The sequence below is a fragment of the Periplaneta americana genome, chromosome 17 (genome assembly GCF_040183065.1).
Source record: "Periplaneta americana isolate PAMFEO1 chromosome 17, P.americana_PAMFEO1_priV1, whole genome shotgun sequence".
Taxonomy (NCBI): Eukaryota; Metazoa; Arthropoda; class Insecta; order Blattodea; family Blattidae; genus Periplaneta; species Periplaneta americana.
The window spans coordinates 4,784,015-4,803,324 of record NC_091133.1 but is presented as its reverse complement, the minus strand read 5'-3'; the positions used below and the strand labels follow the sequence as shown (position 1 = coordinate 4,803,324).

Sequence of the window (19,310 nt, the reverse complement as noted above, 5' to 3'; positions counted from 1 at the left end):
AATTTATTTTGTGTGCACAAGGTTGGAATTTTGAAGTAAGAGGGAAAGGGTGCAGTCCGTGTTCTGGAGTTTATCCAACATTTTTTATAATAAACACGATACGAGTATGATTTCTGCTGTTTAGGTGCGGTACAATGACTGCATACAAGTCGAGAAATGAAGGAGAATCATCTGGTGAGTTGCAGGGCTGTATCATTCTGTACGAGGATGACGATTTTGCATAGACATAGAGCCTAAAAATTGATAACATACTTTCCATAGTTTAATCTACATTTATATAAAATCCTCCAGTTCCTTAAACTGTATAGTTTGTATTTCAAATTTGAAAGTCAAGTGTTAAGAAAGATCTGGTGGGTTTTTTAAACTATAATTCAGCGGTTTTTTTAAGCTAGTGCAGCGGTAAATGGAATTCTGCGTTGGCGACACTGGTTCCAAAGTCTTCTTGATGCACGAGGCTTATCGTTATGGTGTTGCCTGTTTTGTGTTATTTTAAATAGTAGCCTATTTTTTTGTTTTATTTCGCACGTTTAATAGTATCTCCATACGTTTTCTGTACTTTTTAACATAGTGCACTTTAAACATATCCAGTATTCAGATATTCGTCCTTTGTCGTCACCGGTATACACTGAAGAGCTAAAATATTGGAAGATTCGAATTCATTGCAACAGATGTATATGATGTGAGTGTGGAACATACGCAATTGTTGGGAATGCTCCTTGATCTGCCACTCTTACGCAAGCCAAGAGATACTGATACTATATTGTACAGTAGCGGCCCGCGGTTACAAAGGTTTGCAGTTCTACATGAAAAATAGTGTATTTAGCAAACGCATGCTGTTTATTAAATCTAAATCGGATAACGCCCCTTCTCGAAGTTGACTGTGCACACGAAATTGTACTCCAACCAATAATGCGCCACGTCTCTCCCACCTGGTACAACTAGTACGTAGTGGAGATGTGCCCCACATGCTTTTCTAGTTTTTCAAGTCAAATTAACTAAATCATCCACTTCGGTGTTTTTCCATGTATTTTCTCCTCTAAACAGAATACAGGGTGGGGGAGAAAGCGTTTTCATGAGTGCAGCAAAAAACCAATCGTTTCCATTACACATTTCGGTATTAAAATGACTAATAGGCTACATGATTTCCTCGACTTTTTCCAGAAATTTCAATATTTACATTTTGTATAGGACGTCCTAATTTCTTAAGTTAACATGTAATTTCTCTTTTAATTTCGAAAAGAGTTGGTCGATTAGGTGTTAATTTAATTCATTTTAATATAAAATATTTCCTTAGACACACTGACTAATCACATCACACCACCCACAGTAATATAACACACTGGAACTGTAATGATATACAGTAGTCAGAAGCCTGTGTGTTCTAACGCAGGTCATAAAGAGATGAGGGTGTTGACGGTTCTTTTGTATATTCGGAGAGAGCTGCTTCGGTTGCAGCTCTAATGCAGCCTTATGGGACGGTGAAGAAAACCAGTTTTCTGCTGCCGACTACCCTACGTTGAGCTTCAGGAACTGCCGATCACAGATACGAAAAGTACACTACAGCTAAAATTCTGAGCAGTTCAAGGCTCCTACAGACAGTAAAATCTCGAATCGAAGGAGCATGAATTGGAAAAATAAATGCAACAATGAACTTTATTACATAAAAGCACGTTTTACATTTTTAATTTTTTCAGGCCCTTTTAAATGCCGGTTCTGCAGCTCTGCAGTTCTTATTGTAGAGCCGCCTCTGATATTGTGTTTAAGTTTTTGTGCAGGTGTATTCAAATGTGGTCAATCTTTATTACTCTACAGCCACTTCCAACGGACTCCTAACGAATATTCACACGTTTATCACTGGGATTATGGCGCTGGAAATCAATTTACATCACTTTTATCTCAGCCACGACACATTTCAATTTTTATTGTACAATATGAATGTAATTATCACTACAGTTAACACAGAAACAACTTCGGAAATGTAATTATCAGAATAGCAGTTTCACTTCACTTCCACTAGATGACTCTTGAGTTCCAGCAGACTGCAGGCAAAGAGTTTGTAATATATAACTAGAGACACCAACGGCGCTAGTTTCGCGTACAGAATTGAACCGCTGTTAGGCCGCCATTAAAGGGAGTTGATGCTTCGCCGAGAGTGCATGCTTATTGAGGAGTACGAATAAATATAAGTACACTTGAAAGGAAATAATAAGAAAATGGTGAAATACTGCGCCGCAAATATTTGTTCGAACATAGCTACTATTGTAGGATGCCCAGGAAAGCATACATATCTCAATATTTGGAAGAATGTTCCAAATGTAGTTCCTCCTTTGAATGTGTTTACAGAATGTTGGAATATTTCTTGGATAAAGTTTTTCCAGAAACACATTAATCAGGTTTATAAGGTTGATTTCAACAATGTATGTAAGGGTTAGGTGCCATCACATTACAGTAGATTATAATAGCAGAGTGCATAAGAAAATCCGCAGACTATATCTGTCTAAAACTGTTTTGTTTCACAATAAATGAATTAATCATATAATTTCCGTTTTGTACAGCATGTATTTCTAGTTTTTGGTTGTATTATATGCAAAGAAATTAGTGAAAATATAGCTGATGGCCTAGCTAGGCCTATTATTACCACTGCTACTAGGTCTACTATGACCACTACTACTAGGCCTACTATTACCACTACTACTAGATCTGTTATTACCACCACCACTGACTAGGTCTCACTACTACTAGGCCTACTAATACCACCAAAACTAGGCCTACTAATACCACCAAAACTAGGCCTACTATTACCACTACTACTAGGCCTACTATTACCACAAAAACTAAGCCTACTATTACCACTACTACTAGAGCTATTATTACCACTACTACTAGGCCTACTATTACCACAAAACTAGGCCTACAACCACTAATACTAGGCCTATTATTACCACTACTACTAGGCCTACTATTACCACAAAAACTAAGCCTACTATTACCACTACTACTAGAGCTATTATTACCACTACTACTAGGTCTATTATTACCACTACTACTAGGCCTACTATTACCACAAAACTAGGCCTACTACCACTAATACTAGGCCTATTATTACCACTACTACTAGGTCTACTATTACCACTACTACTAGGCCTACTATTACCACTACTCCTAGGCTACTATTACCGCTACTAATTGTATTAAAAAGTCTGTACTGACCTCTAACTTGGTGGTCATCAACTACACAATAAATAGATTGTTGTATGATAAAATTTATTCTCATTATATTTCAAATCAGTTTCCAGAATTTTTATGATCTCATATTTCACCACTAGATATTTTCTAAGCCCCATATACCTTCCTCTTCCTTTGCATGAAAGGACTGAAATATAGATCATTTTAAATATTACAGTAAATATCCATTATTATGTCCTTAAAACAATACTAGTAATACTGAAAATTAATGTTGACATTGCCATTATTCAATATTTCACATACTTATCCCGAGTGTGTATGTGATTTAATTTATGTTTTAGAATATCGTCAAAGATGAATCATTATCCTCTGCCATTCATGTTTATTTCATCACGACTCATCCTTTGTAAAAGATGTTTAAAACAGTGTCTATCACCAGGCTACATCAATGTTTGTGGTACTGTTTTCGAATTTCGCACCGCAAACACTCCCTTTAATGGCGGATGCTAGCCGATTCAATTTGTGACATTTTTCTTGCCTGCCACTAACGGGTATGTGTCTCTAGTAAGTATTACAAACTCTTTGACTCCAGGCTATAGCGTAGCAGGGATGCCAATATCGGCAAACGAAATGAAACTTTGAGGAATGTTACAACAGGTGTGCTAAACGTTAGGAATGTTACAATAGGTGTGTAGCACGTTAGGTTAGGTTAGATTAGGCTTTTTAGGTGTGTAAGATAATATGAATGGTTACCACAGTTGGCGACACTGCAATCATTCTCCCACTCCACCTCAAATAACGTCACAGCAACGGAATATGGCCGCCATCTTCCTTCAAGTACGACGATTTTCCTATATAAGTAAGGAACCTATTTAGGGCGGGTTGGGTGGGACCACAGCTCTGCCAGTGATCACATCGAGCTTCTACTACTCCACACTACAAAACTAAGGTATTTTCAGTGTTTGTTTTTAATTCCCTATACTGGCTGTAAAGTAGTAAAGATTCACCTAAAATATTGCTGTATTAGTGAGGTGAAACAAAATGATATTGGCAAATTGTGTCTCGTTCTGAATGGCTCATTCTTACCCACTTTTGAGTTCACAATGATACGCGTGTGTTTGTCACTGTGGAAACAACAATGGCAACTTAAATATTCACAAATTACAGACAATTACTGCATTTGAGAATTATGATTACAATTCGTACTTAATCTAGCTGCTATATAATTGTAATCGACTATTGTGTCTCGCATATGTTCCTTATTGAAGTTAAGTAGGGCACTCGTATAGCTATATAAACAACTCATAAACAACAAACGTGTAATTTTCTGATATTGTCTTTCAGTCGTAATGGATCCTATCAAGACAGAACCCGAGGTAAACCCTTCTACAGTACAGTCACGTGATGACGCAGTTAAAGAAGAGACATTTTCTTCACCAAAAGTAAGATAATTTTCGCGCTCTTGGTCTGTTCCCTTTTTCCTGCTTTACTAATTATGGCAATCTCAACCTATACGCTGCTAGATGGCATGGCGCAAGGCTACTACGTGAATCAAATTATGCATGCGTGTAAGGCTGTGTCTCAAAGCTCCAGTCCATACTACACACTAGTGACTAGCAACTAGGTGACTTGTAAACTATACACTAGGGAGCCCAGTCGAGGTGGGTTCCGCCAAGTTTGTGACCGGGGGATGCAATGGTGGATCTCGTGCTTTTCTTTTCGAACATTAATCGCCTTATCACCACCCTGCCCTTTTCGTTCTCTCGTCTTTTTCATCGCTCTATTTCTCCTCGCTGGCCACCATTGCATGCGGAACGCCCACCACATCATCACAGCCATTTTCACCTCTCCATCCCCACTGTTATGTTCTTGCCACGTCCGCCTACATGACGGGATTTGTTAAGAAAGCCTGGTGAGGCTACATTATTCTTCCTCTTCTAGTTCATTATATTCATTCTTAGATTAAGGTTCTTAGGCTTACAACTCCCGTCTCACCAGAGGGGATCTTTCCTATCTCCGTGGTCCTGTCCCACGGTTTCGAGCGCGACTTCCAACTTGTGCGCCCCGACAGGGCGCCCAGCAACGAAGCAATAGTGGACCCTTCACACTGCCCCTATATGCAAGTTTAGGTGCCGAGCCTGGACCAGATATCAAGTACACTCAACGTAGAGCCCCAATGGGGCCTGGGGCGATTTAGACGTCCCGGTGACCGACTCTGCTCGCCGGGGCGAATATATCGCTCTGACGTGTTACCGCTGACTTATGGGTGTCGCAGTGTAATCAACCACAAGTCCCCTGAAGCTGCGTGCGGTCTCGGATTGCTCCGGCTTTGGGAGGTGGGTCGGAGTTAGCAGAGTGGTCCGGCACTTGTATTCAGTGTAGAGTGGGGAGCCACGGGCGGTTATTCCCGTGGTAGGGGCATAAAACTGCGACACGCCTCTGGTGTAAAACTTGCCATTAAGTGTGTAATGTCCAGTTTGAAGGGTAACTTGCGTGAGGTGGGTTGCTGGGATCGGACTGTGTGGGGTCATCATAGCCGGTATAGACCGAGAAGAATTTTTAGGTGTCTTTTTCTTCCGCCCCCCTCCCGGTGGCAGGCTGACGCCGACGCTTCCGTAGGGGGGGGCCAGTTCAAAATGTCCTCTCCTCCCTCAGAAAAAAACAATAAGAAACAGAGGACAAGAGAAAACACGACTGGTGGTAATATTATGACGACATTTGCTAGGAATTGGAGCCTGAGAAAGTAACTGTCAAAGTGCCGCCTCCGAAGTTTATCAGTATCACCTTGGATCAGAAAAGACAATGAAACACGTCAGTCCATTTTACGTGAGACGCGCACTCGACGGACTCTTTGGGAACGTCAAAAATGCAATTCGACTATGCTACGGTAGTATCCTCGTCGGGACTATATCTCCAAAACAGAGTGAGACGCTGTTGAAAGCCAAGTTGCTAGGATCTTACCCTATTAAAGTCGAACGGCACTCCTCGCTGAACTCCACGCGGGGAGTAGTGCATACGGATTCTCTGGACGGCATGTCTGATGAAGAGATCCAGCTAGAACTGGCGGAGCAGTCTGTGTCCAAGGCTTATCGTTTATTACGTAAGCGGGACGGACAGACTGTTCCCCTGAGCACTGTCTTTTTGACCTTCCAAAAGCCTGTCCTACCAGATTACAATCTTGTCGGGTACGAGCGTGTCCCAGTTCGTGCATATGTGCCGAACCCTATGCGGTGCTTAAGGTGCCAACAGTTCGGACATACGCAAAAACGTTGCACTAACGATATCGTATGTGCAAAGTGCGGCAGTGCTGACCACGGGGATTCCCCATGTGCCGGTGGCGAGCACTGTGTGAATTGTTCTGGGGACCACGCCTCCAGTTCTAAAAATTGCCCGAAGTACATGGTAGAGAAGGATATTCAAGGGCTCCGAGTCCGGGAAAATATTACGTTTTTCAAGGCGCGTAAGCGTATTTTAGATCAACAGAAAAATGCGACGGAAAAATCCTATCCAGCAGTATTTAAAAAAGCAACAGAGGGGATTGACGCTTTCACACAAACGCCACCTCTTCCAAATATACCTGGGAAGCGAGTTGAGATCGATACCCAGACGTATGTGGACGTTGCCACTCAGACTGCTGATTCAGACGACTCGTGTGGGCTTGATATCAGGCCTTACGTTCCAAAAAAAAGATTACTGCCGTGGCGACAGAAAAAGATTCAAGCCCTGGTAGATCACCGCGACATTGCACTCCTTGTGCAGGTGACGGGTCGAGATCACGCTCTCGATCCTGTCCTCGATCAGGGTCACGATCATGTGTGCGACGATATGAGAGTGAGTCACCACGGTCGGTGTGAAGCCACCAACATAATTTAGCTCTATGTACCCGTCTAAATCTTATTCAGGGGAAGCAACACATCTCTCCTTGGCTTACGGTACATACTCCATGATAGATATCTCCATTTGTAGCCCAGTTTTGTTCACGCATTTCGAATGATCTGTGATTCACGACCTCCATGGTAGTGACCACTACCCCATTCGAATGCGTATGTCCGCTTTACGTCCTGCGGAATCTCGCTCTCCAAACTGGGTTATTAAAAAGGCGGACAGGGCCGGATTTTCGGAGTCCATATCATTCTATGATGACCAGCAAGAAAGTGTGGACTCCGTAGTGGAACATTTCTCAAATGTGGTTATAAAGTCTGCGGAATTATCTATCTCCTGGTCGTCCTGCAGGCCAAAACGCTTCTCTGTCCCCTGGTGGACGGATGCCTGCAGAGGTGCAATCCGAGACCACAGACATACCTTACGCCAATTTGAGCGCCATCCGACCCAAGAAAATTTTGTCCAGTTTAAACGTCTTCGAGGAAAAGCTCGTCGCACTGTATGCGATGCTAAAAAGACGTCCTGGACAAACTACGTCAATTCATTGAAAAAGAACTTCCCAGCTAACATCGTGTGGGACAAAGACCTTCGGATAATGGGGAAACGTAGTTCTGTAATTCCGGGAATTCTGAATAATGGAGTAACAACCACCAGTCCTATAGAATTTCCAGAAACATTCGGCAGCTCGTTTGCACAGTTAAGCGGCTCAAATAATTATGACCTGGAATTTCTGAAAATCAAAGATGCTGCTGAAAAACGAAACCTCAATTTTATATCAGATAACACAGAGTATTACAATACACCGTTCACATCCGAGGAAATTGAGGCGGCACTAGACATCTCCCGACACCTCCCCTGGCCCTGATAACATCCATAACCCTATGCTTCTCCATCTTCCGCCAGCTGGAAAATCCATTCTTCTGTCAATATACAATAGAATCTGGACTGAGGGTATATTTCTGTCTGCTTGGCTTGCAATCCCTGTCCAGAAACCAGGAAAGGATCCTTCTTTATCTGGCAGTTACAGGCCAATGTGTCTCACCAGCTGCGTATGCAAGGTTATGGAAAAGATGATAAGCAAACGCCTTACGTGGGTACTCGAATCGGAAAACCGATGATCTAATATCCCATGGTTTTCGTAATCACGGATCTGCCACAGACCATCTTGTTCGGCTGGAGACCGCCATTAGAGATGCTTTCCTCAAGAAGGAACATCTTGTGGCGGTCTTCTTTGATCTAGAGAGCTTACGATACCACATGGCGGTATGGCGTTCTACAAACTCTGCATGAGACTCCATCCACATCCTGAACTGCGTCTTAATGGAGTGGAATTGCAGTATACAGACAGTGCGAGGTTTTTGGGCGTTATCTTAGATTATAAATTAACGTGGGAAGCGCATTTACGTGAACTGAGAAGGCGTGAAAAATCGTTAAACATTTTACGCCTTTTTGTCAGGGGTTGGCTGGGGTGCAGACCGCATAGTGCTTTTACGCCTTTATCGTGCTCTTACCCGGCCAAAGCTGGATTATGGCTGTTTTATTTATGGCTCAGCAAGTAAATCCAAGTTACGTCTCTTACACACTATTCATCATCATGGGATACGACTTGCTTCAGGGACCTTCTGAACGAGTCAGATAGAGAGCCTGTATTGCGAAGCGGGGGAACCATCACTGTATCGGCGACGTAATGTCTTATTGTGCTCGTATGCTGTTAAGCTCCGCTTACAGCCCGAGCACAATTCTTATGACTCCTTTTACCATCTGTCTCTTTATGGCCGATGCATTGAAAAACCACGGAGACTTCATCCAGCGGGTCTGCAGTTTCGAGAACTGCTGTCCGAGCTCGACATCCGCTTGCCAACAGTTCGCACACTGGAGTACACCACCACTCCACCCTGGACTGTGCGACGTCCCATGTTTGACGTAAGTTTGAGCCGATGTGTTAAGAAGTTTACACCAGCTTTTGTTTACAGACTTCGTTTTAGTGAACTTTTATCACAGTCTCCTAATTATTCATTAGTTTTCACTGACGGATCCCGAGTAAATGATTGCGTTGTTTGTTCTTTTATTGCGAATGGACAGATATTTAAATAAAAATTGAGCCAGTACACCAGTGTTTTTACCGCAGAATTATATGATTTTTATAGAATTTTTTTGTTTTTAATTAGGCAATGCCGGGGCAGATTCCTTATCTGCTCCGGCTCTCTAAGCGCCATTGAGTCCCTGCAGCGTCTGCATTCTGATGATCCGCTTGTGTTGAGAACCCAGGAACTTTTCCACACTCTCCTAACCTCTGATTATGAGAGTGGAGTAGTGTGGACTCCGCGTCATGTTGGCATTCCTGGAAACGAGGCAGCAGATGCTGCAGCAAGGGACGGTGCTATAAATGGATCTGAGGTGTATTGGCATGAGAGGCGCCAAGATATTAAAAATCACTTGAAACATACGTTATGGTGGCAATGGGAAGGCGAATGGTCTGCACAAGAGGGAAATAAATTACGAAGAATAAAGAATACTGTTCGCGTTTGGGATTCGTCCACAAGAGCATCACAACACGAAGAAGTTTTACTCACCCGGTTGAGGATTGGCCACTGTCATCTGACGCATGGCATCTCCTACGTGGCGAGCCTCAGCCGGAGTTTGATTTATGCCATGTTCCTCTGACCATGGAACATTTTTTATTACAGTGTAGAAAATACGACTGTGTCCGTCGGAAGTATGGAATTCGGCCGACTCTACGTGACCCTCTTGGAAATGATTTTAATTGTACAAATGCAGTTCTGAGATTTTTATCAAATACAGGACTTGACAAGGTGATGTAGTTTTTTAATGACCCGTTTTATTTATCCTCCGGACTCTTTACATCTGGAGGTTACATTTTTTAGTATATGATTTTAACAAACTTGACGTTCGGACCTTTTACATCCGTGCATTTTATAATTGCGCCAGACAATTTATTTCTCCTGGCATTTGTTTTATTGTTTCTTTTTAAATACCACAGCGTCTGAGAACTTCTCACTTTTATGGTTTTTATGCATCACCTTGTTGAAACTGCATTTGTTTGCCTCGTTTTAACCGTGACAACGCTTTTTAGTTCTTTTAAGTATTCTGGCTATTGTATTGTGTTTGTGATTAATGAAAGATTTTAGATAAGGGCGCAAATAGCCATAGTAGCTGATGCGCCCTTTTTAAACCCCACAAACTAACTAACTAACTAACTACTCGGGAGCTTTGGAAATGTATTCTTGAAACATGACCTTCTTCATAGATTATTTTTCTAAAAAACATGACATCACGGTGCAGCACTAAATTAAGAAGGCAGTGTCCTAATGCAGTTTCATTACGAGTTATATCACCGTTATATGGAAAAGATAAGGGCTTAATATATTACAGTAATGTTTAAAACATTGTACAGAAAGTACTAACAATGTCAGTGTTCAAAGTTAACGTGTTATTTTAAATTATATTTACATTAGTTCACTTCCAAAGCATTTTCAGATTTCATAACTCTGTTCACTATCTGTTCAGTATCTTGATGACTGATATTGTACCATGGAATGTGAACGGTGCAAGTAGCAGATATACGAAACTACAACAATTGATCTATCATGAGAACCCTGTTATTTTATGTCCTCAGGATACACACCTCCGGCCTGAAAACTCTCTGAGTATCTTGTGTCTTATTGCATGATATTACTGTAGCCTACGTACCTTTCATGCTTTCGTTGGTTTGCTGACGTCTTCTGTAATTACGTTGGTTCGTGTTGTCTTGTCTGTTGGTCAAGTACAGTTGTGTAAAGAAAGTGAATGTACCGTTTGAGTACGATATCAGAGTGATGACGTCAGTTGTCATGTTTGCAGTTGTAGTAACATTGATTTATAACATATTATTACGATGTACCGAAGTACATATGATATTTCCATGCAGAAATTCTACGTCATCATATGATGTAGGATGGGTGGAGTGGAGAAAAATTCTCTCCGGCACCGGGATTTGAACCTGGGTCTCCAGCTCTACATCTGATGCGCTATCCACTGAGCCACACCGATTCCCATTCCGATGCCGGATTGAATCCTCTCAGCTTAAGCTCCACCACCTCTTAGGATCCCTCTAATGGCCGACCCTCATGCATTGCGTCACAGGTGTGACAGTGGCACTATGTCCAACTCATTAATGTGCAAAGGTGCACTCATTACGAGTGACTGAGTGGCCGGGATCCGATGGAATAAGCGCCTTCTTAAATCACTAGGTGATTATTTTCGCATATCATATACTATTACGATGTACCGAAGTACATATGATATTTCCATGCAGAAATTCTGCATCATCATATGATGGATGGGTGGAGCGGTGAAAAATTCTCTCCGACACTGGGATTTGAATCCGGGTTTTCAGCTCTACGTGCTCTCTAAACTGAGGATTCAATCCAGCATCGGAATGGGAATCCGGTGGATGGAGGGTCAGCACGTAGAGCTGAAGACGCGGGTCCAAATCCCAGTGCCGGAGAGAATTTTTCTCCACTTCACCCATCCAACATTGATTTATAAGGCTGAGTTATTCTTTAGGACGGATATTAGTGAGTGTCGTTGGTGAAGGTGTCTATGTATTAGTCTAAGGTTAGAGATTAATTAAGCGTATATATTCGTATGTGCGAATAGATTGATAGTAGAATAGTGGGATACATTATTTAACGAATGAGTGTTTGGATTTACTGCAGAAAAATGAAGACGTACAATTTTCGGTATGTGAGGGTTTTAGAGGGTTTCGTGTCAAGGTTATTATTTACATTAATTGTCTGTTTAGCGACGATTTTCGTGGTTTCTACGGTAGCTGATTTTGGTATTGTGTTGTATTGTATTGTATTTATTAACATTCCATGGTATTCATACATTGCTTCACAGCTAGAATATGGAACAAGTAAAAAAACTTAATACTATTAAAAAGTCTTAATTTATAGTCACAGTCTAGATGAAATATATACAGAAGAGATTTACAATATAGTTTACTAGTACAACACAAGGTTTTAGTATCAATTTCATGAAGCGTTATTGAATGTCATGAATTCACCTACAGAATAGAATGTGTGAGAAATTACGTACTTCTTTAATTTGGCCCTAAATAATCTTAAGTTTTGAGTTTCATTTTTTATATCGAAAGGGAGGCTATTAAAAATTTTTGCTGCCATATAACGCACTCCTTTTTGATAGCACGATAGACTTGCCGATGGAGTATGAAAGTCATTTTTTGACGTGTATTTATGCTATGAACTGTTGAATTAGTTACAAAGTTTTCACGATTACATAAGAGGAAGGTTATTAATTAAAAGATATACTGACAAGCCATAGGCATTATTTTTTGAAAATATTCCTACACGATTCCCTAGATTTGGCACCTACTATTATACAATGAAAGAGTAATGGAACGGAGAAAAATTCTCTCCGGCGCCGGGATTTGAACCCGGGTTTTCAGCTCTATGTGCTGATGTTTTATCCACTAAGCCATACCGGATACAACCCCGACGTCGGACAGAATTGTCTCTGATTGAGTTCCAACTCTTGGGTTCCCTCTAGTGGCCGCCCTCTGCACTACGTCATAGATGTCTATGAACATAGGACCGAAGCCCACACATGTGCTGAGGTGCACTCGTTATGAGTGACTAGTTGGCTGGGATCCGTCGGAAATAAAACCTACTATTATTCTAATTACTCCTTTTTTGTAATAGCAATACATTGTTGCTAACTGTGGAATTTCCCCAGAATATTATTCCAAAACTCATTACCGAGCGATGTATTATGCTTTGGAGAGAAATGTCTTTCTTCGTAAGATATGACGTAATGCGTGACGTGCGATTGGGTTCATCTTTTGTATAAGTTTCAAGCGTGTGGTTCATAAGTGTTCGTGTAGCCTAATGATTAAGCTTGTGAAACATAGAAGTAAAGGGCGGTGGTTCGAGTCTCGCCACCGGAAAGGTAGGTAAAGTTGTTTTAATGAAAATGAATGTAATGCAGATATAAAATTAAAGACGAAAAAGAATGGAAGAATGAGAGTGTAGAAGAATTACGGTATGTTTTTCATTTAATTTTGCTGCTGCCCCCATGTAGTCTAATTGATACGTCATTCTTTTATGGGAGAATACTTGAAGTAAGTAAAAAATTAGAGCAACCACTAGGAATAGACACAGCGCCTCTATGACTTCTTGTTGGCAGGTTTTCTGTCAAAAAAATATATATATTCTTTTTACACCGATAATAGCTAAATAAGTTTGACGCAATGAGCAATAGATGGAATGGTCATTTATTCCACGCTTAAAAAAAAAGGGACATAAATTCTTTATAAATCCTACCACTTACCGTTCATTTACATTGGTTTTCTAACTTTGTACTGTAACGTTTTTGACATTACATCCATAAAGGCAACACTACACTGTGGGGTGAGTAGTTGGTGATTGAAATGGCATTTTCTAACCTTGCTAGTAAATAACGAGGGCAAGGAATCCATAGTGGGTAATTAGTGACTGCCTGAAATTCTGACTTCACTTACACATTTAATAACATTATTCCAATACAATATAAAATCAGAAACTGAAGCCAGATTATGAATATTCCACATTAATAGACTATGCGCTAGATTACAAGTTACTATAAAGATTAACAAATGTGTAATTAGTACTTCATATAACTCTTACAAGTGCGAGTGCCCTAACAAAATCCCATAAAATCCATACCTACAAAAACTTATAATCTAACCAAATTAACAGAATTACCCTGAACACAACTGTGAATAAATAAAAAAAAAGCTAACCATAACGATACGATAAAAGATCTTAAATGGGAAACTTTGGAAAACAGACGTAGGAAAACTAGAATAACATCATTGTATAGAGCACATCTAGGTCAGAAAGCATGGGTAGACATAACGGCTCGGTTAGAAAAGCCTACGTACTATGGTAGGAACGATCATGATTTTAAGATCAAATGTAGGAAACAGAAAACGGATGTAGGTAAATTCTCATTTTTAAATATAACTATAAATGATTGGAATGACCTACCTGCAGCGGTCTTTGAGGGCTGTCCTTCCTTAAGGAGATTCAAGAATAATTTAAAAAGTTGTGTATAAAGTGCAAATTAAAATTAAGGTGACATTCAACATTTAATTTTTTAAGGTGACATGTATTTATCTAGCCTGACGAGTTCACTTCCTTGGTTTGAATTGTAAATTATTTAAAAATAGCGTGTAAGAGGGCCTTAGACTAGAAATGTTTAGTTTAAATGTAGTTCTGTTTATAAGTATGCATAAGGATGTAATTATTTGACTTATTTGAACTGTTGTATCAGTGAAGTTATGGTTTTACAGTGCAGTGAATAGTTCCGATCAGTGATAATTTATAGCGTCAATGAAATGTGTTCTATAGTGTCAGTGAAATGTGTTACAGAGTGTCAGTGAAATGTGTGCTAAAGTGTCAGTGAAATGCGTCATAGTGCCACTACAGGGAATGAGATGAGAGTAAAGTGAAAGACTATTGAAACTTATGTAGGACCAATACATAATTATGTACATTGTATTGTAAAATTAGGTATTTTATTTATGTTTTATTATTATTGTGTTAAATTGTATTGTGTATTCTTATTGTATTGTGTATAAAATTGTTATATGTGTTGTAAAATTGTATTGTGTATTGTAAATTTTATTGTGTATTGCTTATCATTTTATTGTGTATTGTTAATATTGTATATACCACTGCCACCGGGTGCTTGCCCACTTGCAGTGTAAATAAATACATACATACACATAAAAGATGAATAACCCAATACAAAGCTGATAATTTAACGACTAAAAAGCCAACCCAAAATTCACTGAAACCAAGCAGGAGTGCCAAAAATGGAGAAAACCCGACTGCAGATTAAAAAATACGCCATAAAAGGAAATATAACTTGGCGTAGAATAGTCGAGTAAGAGTTTATGCATTGGGGTCACACACACCAGTTACCTCCATCCAGCACTTAGAGTCATAGTAATAGCCTAGCGTATATTCCGGCGTAAGCCGTAATAAAGATGTCAGTCGCCAGTTCTAGTAGATCAGTAGTAATGTTGGAATAAGCAGCCCGGCTCCAATCACCGGCACCAAGAATTAACTCCTTGGCTTGTAGAACTTGCGGCGAATATACAGACGATACCATATTGAAGGCTGAATATTCTTGCGAAATTTTGTGTCTGGCAACACAGACACACCGCGTGCGTCGATTCTCCCGATGTAATCAGCCACCAACCGCTGAGACCCGTGCTATCATCCTCCATAGGCAACAAGGCGCCCCATACGCTAGAACTGTGGCCACTGCGCAGCAAAGTTCCGCTCGCCGCAGAAGTATCCTCCAGACTCCTCTTGTCGTGCTTGCTCCGGGGTCTACCGCCGGGACAAACAACCCGGAAGTCAAGAGCCGTTATTTTACCAAACAGCAAATCAAACGGCAGCTCTCAGAGTGAAAAGAAACAACAAATATGATAGGTGGAATAAAGGTAAACTAACGCACCCTATTAAGAAAAAAGAGAAATAATAAAAAAAAAATAAAATAAAGTAAACATCACGCACTTTGGTAGCATATAACAGAACTACCAGCAAATGCTTAAGAATATTGTGACAGCTACACCGGGGTTCGAACGCGTGTCCGTTGGTCGCTTAGGTGTGGCGGCGAGAGGAGCGTCTGGATGCTGAGAGGGTAGAGGGGCGGTGTACTACTGCGACGCGCGAGGGGAGGTTGCGCGCGCATCTGGTGCTTGCCGAGAATTGAATGAAGCAAACTGCTACGTGCGGAGTGAAGGGGGGGGACGGACCCTCCCGAATCTTCCAGAAGTCCGTCCGAAGTGGAAATATCCAGATAATTCGAGAGAACACCCGTAGAAATTTCTCGTAACTATGGTTTAGCTATAAAAGAAGAAACGCGAGCGAACTTGAGCAGTTTCAGTTTAGTCATCCAGTCAGTAAGGCAGTGTTGTTAAAGTCAGTGGAGAGCAGTGAAGCCAGCTTCGAGACCAGAGCGCGACTTGAGTTGTGTCCGTAACTGTGGAGCTGAAGCTCGGAGTTCGAGTGCAGTGGACCGCAGTTGGAGGGACCTGAGTTCGAGTACAGTGGACTGTCTCTGAAGGTCTGTGGTTCGAGATACTGTGAACTTAAGTGACTGAGCTAGAAGAACTGAGAACTGACAGTTCTGTGTTGTAAATAGTGCTTTGTGAATGTTAGTTAAGATTAACAGTTCATTGTTGTTCGTAATAGTCCAAGTAAATTGTCATTGTCTTTTGTGGAGTGCAATAAATTACATTGTTGTTGAGTTGAAATAAATTTACAATATATATATGAAGTACAAAACTGCGGGAAAGATGTCTGGAAAAGGCAAAAGAATAAATGTGGTGGACCACACCACAACACAAAACTCGTCCTGTTTCGCAACGCAATAGCCACTAATAGCTACCTGCCCAGCCATTCTTTTAGTAACAGATGTGACATAGACAATTGTTAAAAAATGAAAGTAGGTTTTTGGATGTTTCAATCTCACTTTGTCTCCTTGCACTAGTTTCTAACACTCCATTAGTTTCCGTTATTTCTTTCAAGATGTTTATTTATTTATTTTTTTTTTCACTATAACAGATGTGACCAAAATGTCACCCACTCCACTATACCGAAATTACCTCGACCCCCGCCCCCTTGTATTTTGAAATGGGTAGGCGTGCTTTCATTGATATATCAGGATTACTAACAGAGGGGACTGGCTACAAAAAGTGGCTAGTTTCCTATGTATAATTCAAGACTGGGAATGCCAAATGTGGTTACTACCAAAATCGATGAAATGGAGTTCTGTACCATAAAATGTGGTAAATACCATGAATAGTTCATTGCTATAATGTCGGGCTACACGAATGATGGCATGAGAGTGAGTCGGGGAGGAAGGAAGTAATTTGTCTGTTGCTTGTTTCCAGTTCTCAATTTGAATTTCTTGCATATAATCAGCAGTTGCAACTGCATTGGAGAGAATATAAATTGTATGGTCGTGTTTTTGTTCGTGTATCTAATGGCAAGAAGTGTATTAAAATCCATTAACACAAGTTTTTAAGGTCTGGTCACAGCTATTTAGCATGTGACAGAAATTTTGGACTTAAAGAAAAGCACAAGAAAGTAACCAGGTGTATGGTTGCCGAGGACGTGAAGGCTGTGAGCTTGTATGCTGAGAAAGGATTCCTCGTGTGATTTTTGCACATGTTCTACACCACATTACTAGAAAATAATAAAAACATCCTTTCAGTATTACCACAATTTGCTTTTCCAATCCTCAGTTATATACATCACATATTATATAAGGATTGGGGACAATTCGCCACAGAATATTGGCCACAGAAGCAACTCGCCACATAATTGAAATTCGTATCAAAGACAATTAGTCACACATTAAAATTCAAGGCAATACTCAAATTCGCAACAATTTATAATATATTTCTATGGTAACACAAGAGAAATCCAGAAGCTGTAAACTAATTCAAAATTATGGCGGAGAAAATTCGCTTCACAAAATCAAAAATAGGCTCTGACAAATAAATATATCTTGGCTACATGTACACGAGACTTAGAGAAAATAAGAATGGAGTTGTTTCACGCTGTGACATGCGTGGCGGGTGTAATGCTACAGTCACGTTACCAGAAGATGGAAGCAGTGTCGTCAAAGAACCGTCTGAACACAAGAATCATTCTGGAGACTGGGGAAGGATTAAGGCAAAGGAATGTGTAGAGAACATGAAGGCAAGGGCGGGGACTTCCCGAGAACCAAAGTCTGTCATTATTCAAAATGAGTTACAGCGTATTGCAAGCGAAACCAATGTGAATCTACTGAAGAAACCACCTATTAAAAAAACTGTGCGCCACACCAGGAAGTTGCTCCTACCACCTGAACCAAGGAATATGATAAACTGAACATTATAGCCAGTAGATACACTAACACTGTACAAGGAGAGAAGTGGTTGTTGTATTTTGAACCGGAGGACAAAGTGAAAGTTATCATATTTGCCACTATAGTGCCATTGCTCTAATTTCCGGCAGCCAATCGCGTTGCAGGTCGGCTACATTTAAACGTGTACGTCTTGTGATTTGCTGATTCATTTCTTAAGGCTCGATAAATACTTAATATAATCGCCCGCCATTTTAGCTCTTTTTTTGGCGTTCGCAGAAAACACACGAAGACGTTATTTGCCGCTCAATTATTTGCTGAATTACATTGTGTTTGATTTATTATCATAGGAGCTACGACATGATAATGTTTAACGGTACGGCAAATAGATTCCTCGTATGGTAGCTCGGCAATGTGAGAACAAAAATGGCGAACGATACTACCTACCTAGACTTCATAGAGCCTTTACTTTCTAAGACGTAAGCAAAGGGGCGGAGTCACGCCGGAAATAACAGCGTCGGGACTATAATTCATATTTAAATAAATTGTTACCATCACATTTTTGGATAATGGATGGGACCTTTATGTCCGCTCCTTCAATCATGCTGCAACTTTACACTATTCATGCCAATAGGGAATGGATGCCTGTAGTAATGATGCTGATGGAACGGAAAACCAGGGAGGCATATGAAACTCTCTTTCGAGTATTGAAACGAGAAGTAGGGCGACGTTTTGAAAATCAATTAAACCCAAGAATCATATCTATTGATTACGAAGTAACTGTTACAAACGTAATCAAAATTAATTTGACGGAGTTAAGGTAGCTGATTGTCTTTTTCACTTAGCCCAGTCTTCCTGGAGATGGCTTCAGACCGAAGGATTGGTGCAGCAATATAATGTTGAAGAAAATACAGAATTGTGGGCACAGTTCCACTCACTCGTCTCGCTAGCTTTTGTTCCAATAGAGGATGTCCATGAAGCATTTGCCCAACTTCTGAAAACAGTCGAAGGTTATCTGATTCGGGTATTTATCTTTGAAGCTCAGTGTGGCAAATTGTCTATCTGTGGCAAATTGTTTGTTTGTGGCGAATTGTCCCTATTACCAATTTTCTATGGCCAATTGTCCGGAACCGATTATATAACTATGATTTTGTGTGTTTTGCAGGGAGGAAATTTATCAGATGAGCACGTCACTCCAATAAAGATGGAATGTGTTGACCACAAACATGATCTCACTTCAGAAATGACATTTGAGGAAACTTCTGTGCCAAATGACTTCCCTATCGTGAAGGATGAAGCTGAGGTGAGAGCAT

General features: G+C 40.5%; 1 protein-coding gene across 2 annotated transcripts in view; it reads left to right on the top strand.

Moving 5' to 3' along the window:
• Window positions 1-463: 463 nt before the first annotated feature.
• The window catches only part of LOC138693445 (zinc finger protein 235-like), a 32,350-nt gene continuing 13,503 nt past the window's right edge, over window positions 464-19,310 (top strand). Inside the window, exons 1-3 of one of the 2 annotated variants that reach the window (XM_069817408.1) lie at window positions 464-679; window positions 4,531-4,628; window positions 19,163-19,300. In XM_069817408.1, the coding sequence (XP_069673509.1) occupies window positions 4,536-4,628; window positions 19,163-19,300 (231 nt within the window). In that variant the 5' untranslated portion in view covers window positions 464-679; window positions 4,531-4,535. Of the gene's footprint in view, window positions 790-4,530; window positions 4,629-19,162; window positions 19,301-19,310 lie in introns of both variants that reach the window. The other variant, XM_069817411.1, reaches the window with a different exon arrangement.